General features: G+C 37.8%; 1 protein-coding gene across 5 annotated transcripts in view; it reads right to left on the reverse strand.

Moving 5' to 3' along the window:
• TRPM6 (transient receptor potential cation channel subfamily M member 6) overlaps positions 1 to 20,362 on the reverse strand; it is a 172,459-nt gene that overhangs the window by 79,328 nt on the left and 72,769 nt on the right. For 4 of the 5 annotated variants that reach the window (XM_036991352.2, XM_073228659.1, XM_073228658.1 and 1 more), the window contains 9 exons: positions 16,076 to 16,244; positions 14,907 to 15,030; positions 12,770 to 12,842; positions 12,557 to 12,657; positions 9,992 to 10,126; positions 7,041 to 7,094; positions 5,072 to 5,212; positions 2,808 to 2,942; positions 1,050 to 1,330 (listed from right to left, as the gene is read on the reverse strand). In XM_036991352.2, the coding sequence (XP_036847247.2) occupies positions 1,050 to 1,330; positions 2,808 to 2,942; positions 5,072 to 5,212; positions 7,041 to 7,094; positions 9,992 to 10,126; positions 12,557 to 12,657; positions 12,770 to 12,842; positions 14,907 to 15,030; positions 16,076 to 16,244 (1,213 nt within the window). Of the gene's footprint in view, positions 1 to 1,049; positions 1,331 to 2,807; positions 2,943 to 5,071; positions 5,213 to 7,040; positions 7,095 to 9,991; positions 10,127 to 12,556; positions 12,658 to 12,769; positions 12,843 to 14,906; positions 15,031 to 16,071; positions 16,245 to 20,362 lie in introns of those variants that run through there. The other variant, XM_073228661.1, reaches the window with a different exon arrangement.

The raw sequence follows: 20,362 nt of genomic DNA on the forward strand, positions 1-20,362 counted from the left end.
TTATTGATATAGTTGATGTACAATATTCTATTGGTTTCAAGTATACAACAGAGTGATTTGACTTATATACCGTATTAAATCCTTACCCCAATTAGTATATTTATTGTCAGCATAGAAAGATGTTACGGGACCATTGACTATGCTGTACTTTCTTCCCCCTAACTAACTGATATTATGCTTGAGATCTGGGGCCTCTTTATACCCTTCACCTATTCGGCAGTGCCTGAGCTATCTATCCATAGGGAGAAGCCACACCACACCACAAAACAGGCTATATTTAGCTTGGCTAGGAAACTTGCTGATAAGACCTAATAAATACTTTTTTGACAGAAAGACTGTTCAAAACTGAACTAGCAATTAAAGAAAGTTGTAGAAACACTTTTTTGTTTTTAAGATTTTACAAAATACACAGATGACTTAAGCAGGAAGCTAGACCTGCAGACTTTTTCTGGGATTTTCCAGGAAGTTATTTTCTGTAAACAATAGATGCTATCATTCTCCGGAACATTTGAATTGAAATTATAAGTTAGTTTCTACTAACTCTCACTTCCCTTCTTTCCTCATACTATAACACTTTAATAATCAAAAATTCATAAACACTTCTAAATTTTCTATCTTCTACCATCATGCTCTGGTTCTTTAATACATAACACAATCATTTGTTTTCCTGCCTCAGAGGTTACTTAAGGTAAACCATACATTTTAGTTTCATTTAGTATCAAAGAGTTTGAGAACTGCAAGAAACTTTCAAAATCATTAACTGAACATTTTACCATTGAGGAAACTGAAGTCCTAAAATCTGGTCAACTGACTTGTAAACAGCTGGATGAGGACTCAAACCCAAGTCTCCTGACTTAAATGCCACCTCTCTTTCCCTTATTCCACAAAGCTCCTTAAAATACCTCAAGACTATTATTTATAGGAGAATCCATGAACTGCACAGCAACAAGTCCACATGTCTTACAAGTTCTAAGGTGAGGGAGATAAAAGTGTCTAAACATTCTAAGAGACTGTTGATTGTTAGTATGAAGTGAAGAGAGAGCTCCTACTTTGAGTAATTCTTTAGCTCTTCTGAGGTGTCATCCACCATGCTGCTCTCCTTGGCCTCGCGGGCCAGGGCTCGGTAGAGTATACAAGCAATCACGGCCTTAGCTGTGGCCTCTTCTCCATGCTGCCAGAAGAACATGGCCATCCTCTGCCTTTTCATTAGCACAGCCCAAACCAGCAGGTCATTGTAAGGGTAAATAAAGCCAGTAGACTCAGGGTCATCTGATACACTTTTTTCTTCTTTTGACTTCTTCCTTGATTTATGAAGTACCATAGACTTTTCCTGTTGGAAAACAAAATAGGAATGGATTTCCAAATCCTCAGATGCATGATATTCTACCTAGTGAAACACATCAGACATCCTAGAAATGTTTTTTTAAATCACTGTAAAGAGATGGAAATGATTATAAACTTTTATATATCAGAAACCAAAAGTTTGTCCTTTTCAGATAATCTATTTCTTGCTGGATCTAATAGATCCAAGGTCTCTACACTGAAATAACTTACATTCATTAGCACAACTTAAAACGCTACACCTTTGAGTGGACCCACTGACTGCATGGCAACTTTCAATTTCTCAAGGAAATGTGTTGAAATAACACATTGGGTAAATAAGAACTATAAAAAAACTCCAATCTCATTTTACAAATAGATTCATTATCTTCCCCCTAGAAAAATGTCACTAGTGTCACCAATATTCATCCAAACGGATTTGTTTTTAAGTTTCCTTTCCTTTATTCTGATTATATTTTTCTAGTGATGTAATAGGTAACAATGAAATACTACTCTTCAGTTGGGAAACCAACTATCCGCAGCTCATTTCCAATGCCACCCTCAACCCCCCATGTTCTTTTGCATCACTGTGTATGCATCTCTAATTCAGTGTCCATCATACTGCTCTATGGTTATTACTTTGGGGCAGGTAGGACCATTTTTCAGTCATCATTAGAATATTCTCCAACCCACCTACATCCCAAATGCAACAAAACACCCAACATAATGTCTGGCAAATAGTAAAATTCAATAATCAATCTTTTTAGTTTAAGGGGACAATAGCAAAATGTACCATCTTCTTCTATTTCTATAAATAACAAAATTGGTATTCATTGATGATGATGAAGGTTAATTTTATAAAATATCTTTTCATTCTAGGAGCTATGGAAAGCAAACTTCCATCAGCAATGTAAGAACCATTTACATGAAAACGCTTGAGCAAAAGCATTCACCCCAGAGGAAAGTGGAATCAAGGCAATATGGGGCGAGGGGAGATAACAACACTGCTCACTTACATTCACACAAATACATTATCATTTTCATACTGTAAGGTCAGGCTACAACGTCAGGGGAAAAAACAGGTGTAAAAGGGCAGTCTGAATGAGAAGTAAAGGAGGAGGAAGCAGTCACATCCAATTAGCCTTGGGGAAATGGGGACAAAGGTGCAGGGCTAAGCTGATGAGCACATTTTTACTCCCATCCCCTGGACCCTCTTGAGTCGCCCTCTGAAATGGTGGAGCTAGAAACAAGGAAGGCAGCCTGAAGTGCAAGCTCCGGCAGCTGTTAGTTGCCAATACCCTGTCCTGGGCCTTAGCTCATTGTTGCCAGAAGACAGCTGCATTTTGCTTTTGATTTGCATCATCTGTTTATGGTTCTTGCAAATGGTCCCTCTATTTGTATCTCCCTTTCTGCAACGTTAAATGAAGAAATAGTCTCAGTCTGCAAGAATAATTTTATTTTCAAGTATAAAAATAAGTAAATGGTACCTTGAATTTGTAAGGCTGGGCAGTTCTAATAAACTGGGAATGCAGCGTGCTTTCTGCAGATTCATTTCTATTTCCTGAGAGATGTCTCCGGTGAAGAGGGTGCTGAGAAAGGCTTTGAGCAAGACTGGTCACTCGCTGGCATGTTTTTTTTAAGTAAAACAAAAAGTGAAAAGGAAGATTATAGTGGTAACAATTAACATTTTATTTCTAGAGCATATTGAAAACCAAATATAATATTGGGTCTTACCAAATATCCAATGGTTTTCTCATCCATGATTAATAATTATTCACCCATCAAGAGCATCTCATCATCGCCTTATATTAAGCACACTGTTATTTCCTAACCTCTTAGAGAACATGTTCTTTTGTTCCCTATTATATATCTGCATTCCTTCTCTGTGTGGAAATTCCATTAGAATCCATGGATGTTCTATACTTGGTACAAGCTTAGAATAGCAATAAAGATCCACAGTTTTGATAAGAACAAGTTCCCATTCACAAACAACTCCAAGGTGAAGGTTGAATTAGAAAGTTATGGAATTTCTTTAGGTGTTATCTAATATCACCACTGGAATTCCCAGTAACAACATAGTTCATTGCCATGAGCACGAAGCTTTCGTCAATGAGAAACAAAAAGAAACATTCTTAGAGGGACTGACATAAAAATTTATGATACAAACCATAAGTTTTGAACTACTTCACTTTTCTTTTAGTTTGTGTTTTATGGATATAAATTAGACATAGAAGTGATGGGGTCCAAGCTTTTTAAAGGTAATGTTCAAATTATTACTATGATACAGAATTAATAGTATCATTACTACTAATCATGACTATTATTATTAACAGTTATGCTATATCCTCTGTGTACTAGGACTATGGGTTTTTCAGATATTATTTAATTTAATCCCCTTGGTGAATTTAGGAAAGGTGTGTTTATATTATCGTTCTCATTTTATAGATGAGGTAACTAACACAGAGAGGTTCAGTTTCTTGCTCAAGATTACACAGCTCATAAGGAGCAAAAACTAAGATTCAGTCCCAATTCTCTCTGACTCCAAACCATGTATTCATGACTGTTACAATCTAATTTACTATGAAACACAATAAACTCTGGCGTCCTTACCTAGAAAACAATCCAAGATATGGGTAGTGACTTCATATCCATTTCTAGAAAGGACGCTAGGAGATCCTGCCTCGCAAGCACCCCAGGGATGCACCAAGGCCACAGTCAGTCCTCAGAGCTGCCGTGTCACCTCATAGCAAGTAATATTTTGCTTAAGTGAAGGAACTGATACCCCAAGTGTATCCCTATGCCTTTGAAATCTCAGAAAAGATCATTTCTATGTGAGATTTGAGTTTCTTTTTGTTCTGTTTTTTCATTTCTTAAAGACGGTTGGGCTTTCACTTCAACAGATGCTTTATAAATGTTCAAAAGTAGTTTGATGTTCTGGACCCTTCATGTGATCTTACTCCAACCTACCTTTCCAGTCTCACTGCTTGCTACCTTCTAGCACTTTCGAGCAGCAAAGGTCTCTGTCAGTTGCACGAACGTAGGCTGACATCCACAGCACTGTGCCTTTCACTGCTCCTGCTCTTCTCTCAACCCCAAATGCCCAAACTATCTTTCTAACCCTTCCACTAGCCTCTCGTAAGAACTAGTCTCTTCAGTTTACTGATCGGTGATGGCAGTTTTCAGAAACAAGGGATGTTTTCTCTGCTAACTGACTAACCAGCAACTGTCATGTTACATTCCTAGACCTTCAAAATATGTACACTGTGCATTTTTCCATTGTACATCCTGTATGCATCTTCCAGTGTAATCCCTACACACTTGCCACAAGTTTGTCATCTCCAGACTATGGACGAGTATGGGTCAGTAGTTCTAGCCCTCTTAAGCTTTTGACTTCTGTATTTTCAAAAGAAAAAGAAAGAGAAGGAAAGAACTGGTCATCTCTTTCTCTAACTTTTCTCATCACCTTATTTCTATGTCAGTAACGCACATTATATCCTGTTTTGCATTATGGCTAGTTACTCATAACTCTGTTTCCCTAAAAATTTCTAAACTCTTGAGCTTTATGTCCATCCCAGGCCAGTGTGCCAGCACTTAGCCCGGTAATTTACATGGAGCAGATACTCAATAAATGCCGATAAATAGAATGCCCATTTTAGAAGCTATTCCCAAATGAACTTTCCCAAGCCATTTTTCTAAATACATAACTCCTAGTTATCCTGAATTTTACTAGGGTCCTTTTCAATTGTGCTACCTTATGTTTTCTGTAGTGGTTATTGTAGAAGGCTCTGAAGCTTTTTCTCGTGTAGCTGCTGCGATATGCTCCACCAATGAGGTATTCTATTACCAGTCCAATGTCAATCAGTGTTACTTTGTAGCCTGAGAGGACAGCGTGCTGAAACAAAAATGTGTAATGAATTACAACTTTCTGTTCTTTTTTCTATCTCTTGCCAGGTCACTAGAATAAAACCCAATCAACTCCCTAAAGAGGCAGACTCATACTTTCCAAACATCTTTACAAATTTATCAATATGACCAGCTATTGATACAATCTGCTCATTCCAATGAAAAACATATTAAGAATAAATATGTTTTTAGTCTTAATATTTTAATATTTAGTCTTAATATGTTTTTAGTTACACAGATGTCAAATACATGCTTCTATCTGCTCATTTAAATGCTCTTTTTCTCTCTCATGCATACATACACTTTAGAACAGAAACATGTAAATATAGTATAAAAGATTTTTTTTAACTGGAAATAATATAACAACTAGAGCAGCAGTAAAATCCCTGGAGTATATACTGAATGAATATGATCCAAAATTAACATTGAGTTAAACTTTCAGCCTCTCTTGAAATGGCTGCAACACTTTGCGCTGTGTTGACTACATCATGCATAAAACAAGAATATGGAAAGAAGTAGAACCAATAGAAATAAAGAAAATGGAATGGCAGAATGACATGAGATACGGAAACATAAGGCTGTGCCAAGACAAATGCCATGGTTGGAAGGAGGGCTGAGCAGCACATTTCCAAGAACACTGGTCTTGGTCTCAGTGAAAATTATTTTTGACCCCTTAAAACCTGCCATCCCCCTCTCTGTTACTTCTGAACTACTGTTCAAGATACAGAGTGCGGAACAAGATCTTTGAAATGAACAGACTGTGAATAGTGTTCACAAAGCTTTGAACCATAAATGAGGTTTTATATATATATATAAGTGATTTAATCTTTCTTTTTGACACTCATAATTCACTTCTTTCAAAGAACACTAAAATGCTCTTCTTTGCTGCTGGTCAAAAAAGTATAGTTAACCTATTTCATTCCTTTTTCTTCAGTTTACTGTGATAGGATTGGAGTTTAAGGAAATAAATCTAAGGAAAATCATTTTGACCTAGCATAAATCATACAAACTACATTTACATCACTTCTACTTCTACTTACTGCTAATTTGCCAACTAGATGTCTTCCCCACAGTCATTTCACTCTGACTCACCCACCAAGTCAACAAAACCGAAAAGGCCACACTCTCTCATCAGAACCGTAGCCTTCAGAAAAATGAGGGGAAGACTTCCAAAATGTGCTGTGGATTGATTTTAATCACAATGGCAAAGGAGGAACTCCCAGCTTTCTGCAGATGTGAATAAAAGTTCTTGGTATTTAAAAGGGAAGGAATTAAGGCATGAAAGTCTGCTGAAGTTGAGATAACTACCAGGAGATTTTAAGTCTGACTTAACTCTAAGTTTAATGAGAACACCATAAGCAAAAGACGAGCAAGGGTACAGAACAGGGGGCTTCATCCTGGCTCTCTAGAACAACACTCAGGCTCACAAAGAAATGACAGAGCCCTTGAATCATTCTTAGGAGTCAAAACAACAATAATAAAACAGTGGAAATCACACATTGGTCCTCAGATAAAGACAACAGAACCAGTGAGTTTCTTCTCGGCAGTTGTAGTTATCTTCACTGGCAATACTGTTGTATCGTGTCAAGCTGAAGCTGTGATTGGAGGTTTTGTACACCTCCAGTTCATATTTTAAAAGAGGAAATAGTTTCTTCATGAATGCCACATACTAAGTGGATCAAATCTTTAAAAACATAAAATAAATTACAAGAAAAATGTAAGAGTGTGGTTTGGTGATGAAATGATTCAGAGTCATAGTTTAAGAGGGTAGGTACTTCACTAGAAAATATAAATCTAGATTTAAAAAGCAAAATTACCTGTTTTACATCTCGGACAAGATGATGCAAGAGCATATTAGTAGGTCCTTGTTTCTGTAATAAAGGACAAAAGGAAGAGTTATTCCTTTTAATTACCATGTGCTAGAAAGGAAAAAAGCCTTTATTTCAGAATGCATAAATAACTCAGAATATTGAAAATATTCTCCAATGTCTTTGGTAATGAAGCTTATACCAAATTAACATTAAGTGAGGTATTTCCCAAAATAAGATGTAATTATATGAAATATTTTTCAAAGCCAGATGTATGTAGGTAGTAAGGATTTAACTATATATTTTTTGAAGCAGAAGTATTTTTTGAGTAATTTACAAATATCTTTTATCATATATATAACATACACCATTATATTCCATCAACAAATATTTATTGAACACTTATTATGTTCAATCAAGCTTTTGAGGAATTCAGGGAAGAATATAAGAACTTTGTTCATAGAATTTATACAGTCTAATAGAAGAGAATGGAGATTCACATGAAAAAATAACAATATGAAGATGTTCACACATCAAAAAGAGATACAAATAGTTTATAGTACAGGGACAGCTCACTGTGAACTGGAGTATTCAAGAAGCCAGGATTTGAATAGAATTTCGAAGACAGAGTAAGATTCAAAGGACAAAGGAAGTCACTTCAAGAAAGGTACATAGCTTGAGCAACTAACTGGTATTTATACAGTGAGTAAGCCAGTCTAGTTTCAAGAAAGGGTATGCAGGAACAGAATTTCTTTTTTATTAAGGTATCACTGAAATACAATCTTATGAAGGTTTCACATGAGCAACATTGTGGTTACTACATTCACCCGTATTATTGAGTCCCCACACACACCCCATTGCAGTCACTGTCCATCAACGTAGTAAGATGCTACAGAGTCACTAATTGTCTTCTCTGTGCTATACTGTTTTCTCCATGACCCCCCTACATTATGTGCGTTAATCATAAGGCCCCTTAATACCCTCTCTACCCACCTTCCCCTCCGTCTTCCCTTTAGTAACCTCTAGTCCCTTCTTGGAATCTATGAGTCTGCTGCTGTTTTGTTCCTTCAGTTTTCCTTTGTTGTTACACTACCAAATGAGTGAAATCATTTGCTACTTGTCTTTGTCTGCCTGGCTTATTTCACTGAGCATAATATCCCCCAGCTCCATCCATGTTGTTGCAAATGGTAGGATTTGTTTTATTTTATGGTGAATAGTATTCCATTGTGTATATGTACCATATCTTCCTTATCCATTCATCTACTCATGGACACTTAGGTTGCTTCCATAGCTTGGCGATTGTAAATAGGGCTGCAATAAACATAGGGGTTCATGTCTTTTTGAATCTGGGATATTGTTTTCTTCAGATAAATTCCTAGGAGTGGAATTCTTGGGTCAAATGGTATTTCTATTTTTAGTTTTTTGAGGAACCTCCATATTGCATCCCACAATGGTTGAACTAATTTACATTCCCACCAACAGTGTAGGAGGGTTGGAACAGAATTTTAACAGTAGTGTTAAGTAGAGGTATTTCCAATAACTCTATCAGCAGGCTTCTCAGCAGAAACTCTTCAGGCCAGAAGGGAGTGGCATGATATACTTACTGTACTGAAATGGAAGGACCTTCAACCAAGAATCCTTTACCCAGTGAGATTATCATTTAAATTTGAGGCAGGGATTAAACAATTCCCAGATAAACAAAAGTTGAAGGAATTCACCACCACTAAGCCAGCCTTACAGGATATGTTAAAGGGACTGCTGCAGATGGAAATGACCCTAAGGGTAAATAGCTCTCACTAGTGAAAATACACCCACAGTAAAGGTAGTAGCCCAAGTAAATACCAAGCAAGTATGAGATTAAAACAAAACAAAGGAAGCAAAATCAACTATGCATGAAATCAGTCAAGGGATACACAAAAAGTGTAGATTATGACATCTAATATGAAAAAAGTGGAGGAGGAAGAAGGAAAAAAAAAGTTCCTTGAGATTGTGTTTAAAATAGAGTAATTAGCAATTTAAGGTAGACTATTATATAGTAAAGAAGCTATTCTTGAGTCTTTGATAACACAAAACTAAAGCCTATAATAAATACACACAAAAATAAATAAATTTTAAAAAGAGAAATCCACTTACAACACTAAAGAAAACCATCAATAACAACAGAAGAATATAAAAGATGAAGAAAGGAACAAAAAGGAGATATAAAAAACAGCAGAAAAAAATTAATAAAATGGCAATAAGTACATACCTATCAATAATCCCCTAAATATAAATGGACTAAATGCACCAATCAAAAGACGTAGAGTTACAGAATGGATTAAAAAACAAGACCCATCTATATGCTGCCTACAAGAGATTCACCTCAAACCCAAAGACATACACAGGCTACAAGTGAAGGGATGGAAAAAGATGTTTTATGCTAATAATAGGTAGAAAAAAGCTGGAGTAGCAGTACTTATATCAGAAAAAGTTTATTTCAAAACAAAGACCATAACAAGAGACAAAGAAGGACATTACATAATGACAAAGGGATCAGTTCAACAAGAGGATATAACCAAATTTCTAGGCACCCAGTACAGGACACCTAAATATGTGAAATAAATCCTAACAGAATTAAACGGGGAAATAGATTGCAACACATCCATTTAAGGAGATAGCTCTAATAACTCCATAAAAGCATATTGTTCTTTTCACATCTTTGGCTTTAATTATGGTCTTACTACCATATTTTCTTAAATTAGTTTATGCTTCTATTCTGTGTAATTAATTAAAATGGGAAATGCAGAAATGACTGTAGGATAAAATGGTTTTGGTAAGGATGTTCTCCTTTGGTTGAATAGTGTCTTGCTGTAAGTTGTCTTTGTACATGAATATTTAAGGAGACTTGAACATTTAATTTATTAAGGTAATTAATAAATCACTCTTAAGGGAGGTGATTGGTGAAATGTTCCAATACTCACTGTATTATAGAGCTCTTCCAGTCGGGGGATAGTAAGAAAGCGATGCAGGTTCACTCCATATTCTATTAAAAGCTTCACAAAATCTACTCGATCCATTACTAAAGCATCTAACATTGCTTGTTCCAGTGAGCCAGGCTGCAGAGGGTATAAATAAACAAGAGATATAGAGACAATTAAGAAAGTAAAAATAATCAGAGTTACATGTATTTGAACTTAGAACTATATAGACACAATAATCATAAACTCTAAGAAATCTTCAGGACCTAAGTAAAGAAATAAAAAGGGAACTTAAAGGCATAAAAGACACCTTTAATGAATCTGTTCTTGGAGAAGAAGACTGACTATTATAAGGATCTCAATGCTTCCCAAATTATTGTATAATATAATGCAATTCTTATAAAATCCAAGGTTTGTTTGTTGCTGTTTTTGGTAACTTGGCATGTTTCTACTTAAAATATACCTGGTTTCTGAATATAAAGGGCAAATTAAACACACTCACCTACTTCACTCCTACCTAAAACTTCATTAAAATTGTAGCAAAGGGATTTTTAAAAAAAAGGAATGAATGAATCTATAACAACAAGGAGGTCAAGTGTGGGCAGCACTTCGGAAGTTTGAATGTAGATGGTCAAGCGGTAATTGTCCCCTTTCTTAGCAGTCCCCAAAAAGCCAGAAAGTAAAAGTCCCAAGAAATTGAAATTGGAAAAAGCTAAGAACCAAACAAATCTATACCACAGAATTCTGGTGGCGCCAGGATGAAATAACTGTACACCTGCTGAATTCCTAATGCTGGGACTTTCCCAATCATCTGGCCCCACGGACTACGATAACACCAGCAACAAGGCTTTTTTACCTTTCAGGCAGGTCATTGGAGGACTCTCTTCTGATAATGTGATAACAGAAGAGAAGAGATATAAATATGCTGACATTTCAGGTCCCTCAACAAATGGCAGCCAAATCACCCCACTGTGAAACCCAAATCTATGGTCAAGCTCCACCTACAGGTTCATAATTTCTAATGAGCTTTCTATGCTCCATGCTTAAGAAAAAAGCACAGAACAAACAGACCATGAAATATCAATTAAGAGGAATCAGACAGTGTGGGGAGAAGCACTATAGGTAGTATCTTCAGAGAGAAAAATGAAGACATGTGTTCAGGATGGTATGGGGGGGCAGTTAAAGGTCAGTAAAAGAACAAATTTGCTCTTAGAAATGAATATATGCTACCAGGAATAAAGAGCTCCATAAGAGGCATGAAAATTAAAGGTGGAGAAATCTACCAAAGAAAAGATACGAAAAATAAAAGGAAAAAGATAACATGAGAGGAGCACTCCATAGGTCCAACATTTTAATGAGACAAATTACAAAAAGAGAACAGAGAAAACAGGGAGGGAAATTCCCCAACATGGAGACACCTGCTGTGCCCAGCATATGGATATTAAGACTCACAATAGCACGCATCATTGTGAAATCTCAGACTGAAGAAGATATTTTTTAAACATCCAGAGAGGAAAAAAGTGGTCACAAAGGATCAGAAAACAGATTTTTACTTCTCCACAGCAATGGTGGGAACTGGAAGCTAGGCATTCAACATTCTTGAGGAAAATCATTCCTCCAATCTTTAAAATATATCCGAATTTATAGGTACTCAAAATACTCATCTTCCATATTCCCTTTCTTGGAAAGGCACTGAAGGATGCACACCATCAAAATAAAGGCATGAGCCAAGGAAGGGGAAAACACGGGGTGCAGAAAACAGGCACTCGAACAGAGGAGAGAGGCAAAGGATGCCCCCAGCATGATAAAGGTAGGTCCCCGTATGAGAGCCCAGGACCAGGAACAGCAGGCAGCCGCCCAGACGCCGCAGTGAGGGCCACAGACAGAAATGCTCTAAGGTTTCTAAAATTAATGAATCAGAAAACAGCAGTATAGCTTGTTATTTAGAAATATGGAGATTTTTTAAATGTTAGAGGATTCAAAAAATGTCTGAAGTACTTGGCTCTTATTAGCAGGGCAGGGAACTACTGTTTTTTAATAGCTTTTTGGTCCCATTGCGTGTTTTATGCAATGCATATGTGTTAGTTTGACTCAAAAATAATACACCTGCGATATGGTCATATTTGTCATTTCAAAAAATGAAATATTAATAGTGATTATCATTGGCACTATAGGTGATCTGTCTTCTTTCTGCTTCTCTCTGTTTTCATATATTTTTATTGTGACTGCATATTACATTTTAATGCAAAAAAATAAGAAAAACTTTGTTTTAAGTAACAATATAAAAATCTGCCCATTCAAAAAATAAAATAAAATATTCTTCCATTCTGTCTTTCTCCCATCATCCTTTGTCATCTTCAATTATGCTGCAGAGCCAGAGAAAAACATATTTTCAGGGAGGCAAAGTTGATGAGAGAAATTCCTTAGCTATCTCTGGGCACCTAGCTACAGATGGCACCCCCACACCATCCCAAACCAATCTGTCTCTCCTCCAATTTTGTCTTTTTCCCCTTCCTAACAAATCAACACACAAAATATTTTTTCCAAGTAACTTCATTTTTGCTATACCTTCCAATGTTGTCCGTAAATTAGAATATGTTTCTTGGCAATGTCCATTCTATCCCAAGCCATTGCTAGATTTAATTGCTCAGATGCTGATAAATTTGTGCCTAGGGTAAAAGAAAGGAACAATTATATATCCTATTTAAAATATCAACATAAAAAGTCACATTCCATAGAATATGAAGTAAGGAACAGTTCTGACCCTATTTGTACACTCACCCTTTAGCAGAGCTGTCAGGATTGCTAAATCAAGGTCTTGTGACTCCTCAGAATCAGCATCAAATATGGTGATCTACAACAGGTGAAAAGCAGAAGGCCAGACATTTTGGGAACTCACAAAGAAACACTTTCAAAAATACCCACAAAATTCACTCTTGATTCAATGAACTGAGGAAAATATGCTTCACTAATGTCAAGAACCACAGGGTTTTTTTGTTTTTTATTTTTATTTTTTTACATATAGCAGAAAAAAATATTTTAAGTAGGGTAATGGAGAATTGAGTTTTTAAAAATATTTAAGTAGGTCCTCAGAAAAAAAAGAAAAACTGAAAAACTCTAAACATCCTAGAGGAGACATATATGAAAGAACATTACTACTACATTAATGTACTATGCACATGCAATAATGAAATACAAAAATCACTCCTCCTTTAGAAGGGATACCAATGCGATCCTTCTGTTCACCTACCCTTAGCAATTAAGACTTTTACTTTTTCATGAGAAATGAATCCTCAAGCATTTGTCAAAATATAAGTGAAAAAATTACTCTGCAGCCAATGAGCAAGTACAATGGACAGCACACATGGTTTCACAACATCAGTGTCCAGGGCATCCTGGCATGCGATTGATTTTCTTTTTCTTAAGACAAATAAGGCTTTATTTATGGTTTCAAAAGGTTGCCTGCTCTTATTGAATGGATATTAGTCTCTCTAAATGAAAACATATTTTATAGAGTAGAGAGGACTATTCAACAAAAAAGAGCCAAGCCTGGCAAGTTATAGCCCCAGATATGCCACTAACTAATCAGCCTTCGGGAAATAGCAAGGCTGAAGGCCACTGAATCTCAGGTTCCTCATTCACAAGATGAGAAGAGCCCGATAAATAATCTCTCAGGTCCCATAAAGATAGGAAAACTATGCTTCTGTAATTTACATTTTGCTTCCCTCCTCCTCCAGCCCGTCCATGTGCATCAATAAAATCAACTCAGTTGTACAGGAGCTGAGAATCTAATTTCCGAAATGTGCCGGCCCTTAGCTGCCTTCTCGAATCGCTTCTTGATCTTTACATTGCTCCTTAGTTATTATCCTTGTCAACAGAAAGAGACAAATATAAGGACTATCTCTTTAACCTGTCCTTTTCTTTACTTATTGATTATTCTGGGAAATATAAAATGTAGTAGACCATGCACAAGAGTTCAGCTCTGAATTCAGGTTTCAGTTCTACCATTTTGTAACTGCAGGACTCTGAGCAAATCACTTAAATTCTCTAGGCTTCCACTTTGTCATCTCTGAAACTGAAATAGCCAATCACTGCCATATTGAAAACTCACTCATGGGACTATTTCAAGTGAAAAAAATATATATTTGAAAGCAGTGCTAACTGGCGACATGGCTGTTATTTTTGTTGTTACTAGGTCAACTGCAATCCCAAGGTGTTCACATATGTGCAGCCCTGCTTTGTCTAGCCTAAACGTGTTCAGTTGGTTTTTTGAGACCAGGTGCTTAAATATACCAAAACTTTGGATGATTTGGCCCAGCCTTCAAATTCTGGAAAGATCACTGTGAATCATGACATACTGCATGTTTACTATAATTGTCAGCTTCATATCACCCAAGTCGTTGATAAAAATTTGGATCAAAGTACCCTAAAACACTAACATCTTTTCCTGAATCTATATCATGTCCATAATTTGTAGCCTCCAATTTTCATCTCAGAAAACATTCTCACATTTCCCATTGTCCAGTGAATCCCCGATAACCTCCTGCAGGGTCTACTCAGGACACTGTGATGTGACCACCTAAGCCAGAAGACTGGAATTCACTTAAGACACGGAGCTGTTTCTTTAATCTCTCAGTTAATATAAAAATATTTATGCATAATTTTCACTAAATTTGATCATCTTCCTATAATACTGCTATAATATCTAAGTGCTTTTTCCCAGGTACACACTGGAATTTGAAGCATTGTGGGGGCAGGGGTGGGTGGTAAGAAACCAAGTTTACTCAACCAAAGGTCAAGGTGTATAGTTATTTATAATCAAGTTAAGATTTAAAAACTCCTTTATTTTAAAAATTATGGAAATAAATAATAATTGGGAGTTAGCATTTTTTTAGTGGAGTCATCAACTCATACTCACAGAATCCCTGTGCATCATACACTCCATTAAAATTTGAAACAGGTGCTTGGATTGTTTAAGACTAAAGTTGAAAGTGTTCTGAATCATGCAGATGATCTCCTCCTTCATCTGAGGACGCAGGGTCCTGGGAAAGAAAGAAATGGTCATGACTTGACACAATGCAGAGTAGGGAACAAGCCAGGAACATCGGCACAAGACCATCCATCTGCCCCCTCTGAGAGGTTTCTATGGACAGTTCTGCCAAGAGAGCAAATGAGCAGGAAGCAAAGGGAAAAAGTGGAACCAGAAGCAGGCTAAACTTTAAAGCAAGAGCACACTGAAATGCCATGGTCCTGGAAAGAATGCACTTGGGGGCAAGGTTCTTGAGCTGATGAATTTCCAGGGGGCTGTGAATCTCTAGAAATTCTGAGCATCATATTCTCAAAGAATCTGAAACTTCAAAAAAGATTAAGAACCACTTATCTAGGGAGACTTTAGGAAAAAGAAGGGTGTGAAAGGATAAGGAAGGAGGCAGAGGGTGGCAGTTGAGGCTGACCAGAAAGGTGAGAGAAATTCTAAGAGTTGTCAGAGAGCAGTTATAACATAAAGCAGTGAATAAATGTTTACGTAGATTAGTGGGTTCAATATTTTAGTGCGTAGACACTGTATTTACTTATACAGCAGAAATATCATGCTTTTAAAATTGGAAGAATCACACTAAATTATAGTTTTTCTCTACAGAGAAAACTATTTTATTTGAAAAGGGGAAAGAATTAAAACCTCAACTAAGCACAGCATATACTATATAAACGCCAGGGTGTCAGTTTCCCCAATTCCTGCTATTTTTACTAACAGCAGATGAATCTGAAGACAATCTGGGGCCAATACAGGTCTGCACGGTTTTTTCATCTATAATGACCAAATTGCATGAGCATCCCATCTGTCTCTCCCCCTGGAAATGCTTTTTACCGAAGCTCAGACAAGGCTCAAACCCAAGGCCATTCTTCAGCTAAGGAAATAGCAATTTGCATCACGGCGGGTATTTTGGTGTTCAATAACAAATATAAAAATCACTGAACATCAACCTTTGTCCCCCAAGGATAGCAGGCCCACGTAAAAGCAGAGCTTAAAGAACTAAAAGGGAAAAATCTGTAGTCACCAGTTTTAAAAATGAGGGTCCAGCAACTCACCCTTCATCTGCCAGGTGTTTGTGGGTGAAGGCCAGGAGGTCGGCCGCCCGGCCCGTGCCTTCACACACCACCACGGGGTCTTCGTCCTTCACCGTCTCCCACACGGAGAGGATGACATTGGGGCCCCCTTCCACCACCAGCCCGACCACGGGCACGCCTTGCCCCGAGCCTTTTTCAGATGGCAAACAAGAGCAAACTGTTACAAAGGAACCCCATCTCGGCCAATCAGCCGTTTGTATTTCCCGGACACAAGTCTTTTAGTTACCACATATATTCGTCAAGACCAAGCCTGAAGCTTGGCCTTAAATAAAAGTAGCATAAATACAGGGACAGCATCTTCAAGCTTGCTGCTGCTAAAGAGAAAGCTAAAGGCTCTCAGTAATTAAAAAAAAAAAGAAAGGTAGTCTTCAAGAAATTTCAACATTTCTTGTGGAAAATTTGAAACATGTCTAAAAGAAAACAGAATGACATAATGGATCCCCATGAATCCATCACTCATCTCCAAGAATAATCAAGTGTTTGCTAATTCAATCAACTTTTCATCGTGATTGTTTCTAAGAACAAGATGGGACAGGTAACACCCAAAGACTTTTACATTTGGATTTATTCCATTTTTCACTGTTACTTTCTTACCATGACTGTATATTTATTAAAATAAGGAATACAAAAAAAAGGAAAAACTGTGAAACCATTCTTTTTAATAAGATATTAAATGAAATAAAGTTACAGGATGCTATGTACATTATGGTGCTATTATATATTTTGAAACACTATACCTGAGTATATATTGTAGATAGACAGACAGATAAATACATAGATAGATAGATAGATAGATAGATAGATAGATAGATAGATACGCACACACATACATACATACGTAGAAACATAGATAGATCATGTTAAATAAGTGATCAGAAAATTGTGAAAGGATATACATCAAACTGTTAATAGTGGAGAAGAGAAGAGAAGATCCGGGTAAATTTGAGAAGGGATTTTGACTGTTTATAGATTTCTACTTGATTGAACTCTTACACCACACAGATATTAATATATTTAAACAAGTATTTTTATTTTATCTATCAAAATAAGAAAAATTGGTAGGCAATATCACACTAACACCAGAGCAGCAGAGGACTTTATTCTGGGCCCCATGTTTTATGGGGCCTATGTCTAGCCATGCCCCACCCTGCACAGTGCACCGTGAAGAGTCTATAGAGCCAGTGGTTAAGGGAAGCCTGTGCCCGCTCCTCTACTTGCAGAATGCCATGGACCCCAAATTTCCTGCTTCCAGGGACTGCCTGAGCCTCTGCCCCATGTATGTCCTCCCCAAGTCCCTACTTGCCAAAGTAAGAGGTGGCTTTGTGGGGTAGTGGAGAGGTGGATAGGTTTGGACATACAGGCGGGGGTATCCAGGTGACCACCTGTACGTGAGGCCACTGGCATAGCAGGACTGAGGCAAGGGCAGGAGGAGAAGCAGAGAGCAGGCTAGAGGGCAGGCCGCAGTGCTGGCTCTGCCTCACCCCCACATTCCAGCTCAGGGCTTCCCCAAATCCAAGATTCTAAACTCAAACCTGGCCTTCCAGCTATGTGTGCAAAGGTGAGAGCATAGAACATTACGCAGTTTGTTAGCTTGATTTAAATACGTGAATATAGTCTATGGGTAACTCGTGAATCCTTGTCTTGGACTTAGATGTTAGGGGTGTGCCTGTTGGCAGGCACCCAAATACTTCATTCGGTCTGTTTAACTGCTTTGCACTTCTACTTCCTTTCCTTTTCCATATACCTCCACCTCCTCGTTACGTCTCCTGATCACGAAAACATGAATCTAAGATATACCAATTGATAGTCAAAGGACTCATCTAATAATATGGCCTTAAGAAAGCTAAATGAAATGGAGAAAATGGTATATTAATGCATAAAATTAATAAATAAAATTTAGAAAATATTTCATTAATCATGGAATTATTGAAATGGAAAAAACTTTGATAAGAGATTTCTCACATTCTATATAATAAAATACTAAGTAGCCATTAAAGACATGTTAATTATGCCATTTGATGTGCAAATACATCCATGATTAGCTGTGGAAAGAGGAAACTACAAAAGCATGGAGATTATATGATCCCAGTGTTCATTTTAAAAACATTGCTCTGTGTGTGTGTGTGTGTGTGTGTGTGTGTGTGTGTGTGTGTGTGTGTGTGTATAGAAAATTACTGAGAACATATGTATGAAAAAATCAGCAATGGTTAGTTCTTGTTAGTGAGATTTTGGAAAATTCACTCCTCTTCCTCTTACACACTTTCTTTGTTTTACCTGAATATAAAAGTATATAACACTTCTATCATCAGAAAAAGAAATCAATAAAGGTGTTTTGTGGGAGAAAGAGAGAACTCAATCAATAGGGTGTTTTGTGGGAGAAAGACCTTCTGTGAGATCCATCTTTTCCTGAAGTAATATCTAATCACACAAAAATAACTATATTTATGATTGTTTTCTCCAAAAGATTTTACTGATGCTACTAATTACATTTGTTAAAAAAAAAAAAGGATTATAAAGATCTTGCTGAAAAATCACACTAGAGAGAGAGCTCTATTCCTGGCTCCCAGGTTAAGCAGGAATATGATATTACACCTCCAAATCAAACACTCCTACAACAGACATCCTGGGAAAGGGCACTTCTGCTCCACTGAGACTTGGACTATGAAGAGATGTGGAGGCATCTGATCCACACTTTCTATCCTCAGAGGTTTACAGAACAGGAAGTGATACTGGCCACATTTCAAATGGCTGAACCCAGGGATTCCTATACAACTTTATGAAGTAAGGCTTTTTCTGTTAACTACCCTAGCCAACATCAAGGACTACTCAGGGATTCCAAGAAGTCCAGCTGAGAAATAAATGAAAGAAATTAACAAAATATCTAAGTGTTTTTATCCCATCCAAGTAAATCCCTTTTTAACCAAAAAAAAATGGTAGAAAGCCTCCCTAGTGAGCGTGGAAGGTATGAAGATTAGTTAATACATAAGAATTTCGGGCTTGTTGGGGACTTTTTCTTATATCTTTTCTTCCTTCCTTCCCATCCTTTTCCTGTGTGCGTGTGTGTGTGTGTGTGTGTGTGTGTGTGTGTGTGTGTTGTGTAGGTGGTTTATTGTTTTTGCTCTTGTCATATTGGTTCTCCTTAGAATAATAAATGTTACCAACACACTGGAATTAACTCCACACTCTTTCTCACAGACAGTGAAACCCTACAAATAAATCCTAAATTTTAATATCTTTGGAAATATAAATGTCATTTGCAGTTACATGCAAGCTCCTCCACAAACAGAGAATCAAATCAGCAGGAAACAAGAAAGACAAAGGCTTTCCTCTTCTGGCACTCAAATTACAGTGCTGCCTGGACCCCTGAACAGTTTCTGTGATGAGCTCAGGTCAGCAGAGGCAGCTGGGCTTTTCAGGTGGCACATCTGACCCCTACCCGGGCCCTGCCCGCCAGGAATCCGCTGCAGGCTATCTGACCTGCCCTCGTCTCCCCTCCGTGCTTCCCCTCCTCTGTCCTTCCCACTCACAGAGGACCACACGCATGATTCTCTCCCCGTTCCCCACCTAGATGAACCTCCAGCCTTCATTCACCCTAAGTTCTAAGTAACTGGCAACAATTCCCAGAGTCCCACCTGCACCCACCACCCCAACAGGGAAATATCATCTGTACCAAAGGAAGATGAAGAAGAAAGAAACAGACGTTGATGGAGGCCGTGCCATGCACCCGACATGTTCCAGGCACAGCTACCATCCTTTGTCTCAGTTCTCACCATGAAAGGCAGGAGGAGTAGCTAGTTCCTTCCCTTTCATATTAAGAAAATTGTTTAAGAGATATTGACTCCTTTACCCAAGGTCACAGGCAGGAAATGAACTGTCTGACCTGGCTACATTCTGCGTCCTCAGGACATCACAGCCAAAAACTCAAAAGACATTTAGCATTTCCAGCCAAAAGTCAATGGTTGAAGGCAACTCACCCCTTACCCCAAGGGCCTTCCCTGCTCCCTGGCCCTCTGCCTCAAAGAGTAGGAGTATTTTTGGAAGATGTGACTCATCAAAAGAGGCAGGGGCCCATTTTCTGCTACCTGGGATGAAAATTCTCCATTTCTCCAGGTAGCCCCCAGCCCCAGCTCCTCCCAGTAAGGGTTCCCACCTCTCCACTCACGGATGCTCATTGACTCCCACGCTCCCCATCCCCTCCCTCCTGCAGGAGAGGCCATCTCAAAGCCCCACTGCCAACAGGACACTAAC

This window comes from Manis javanica, chromosome 2, assembly GCF_040802235.1.
Source record: "Manis javanica isolate MJ-LG chromosome 2, MJ_LKY, whole genome shotgun sequence".
Classification (NCBI taxonomy): Eukaryota; Metazoa; Chordata; class Mammalia; order Pholidota; family Manidae; genus Manis; species Manis javanica.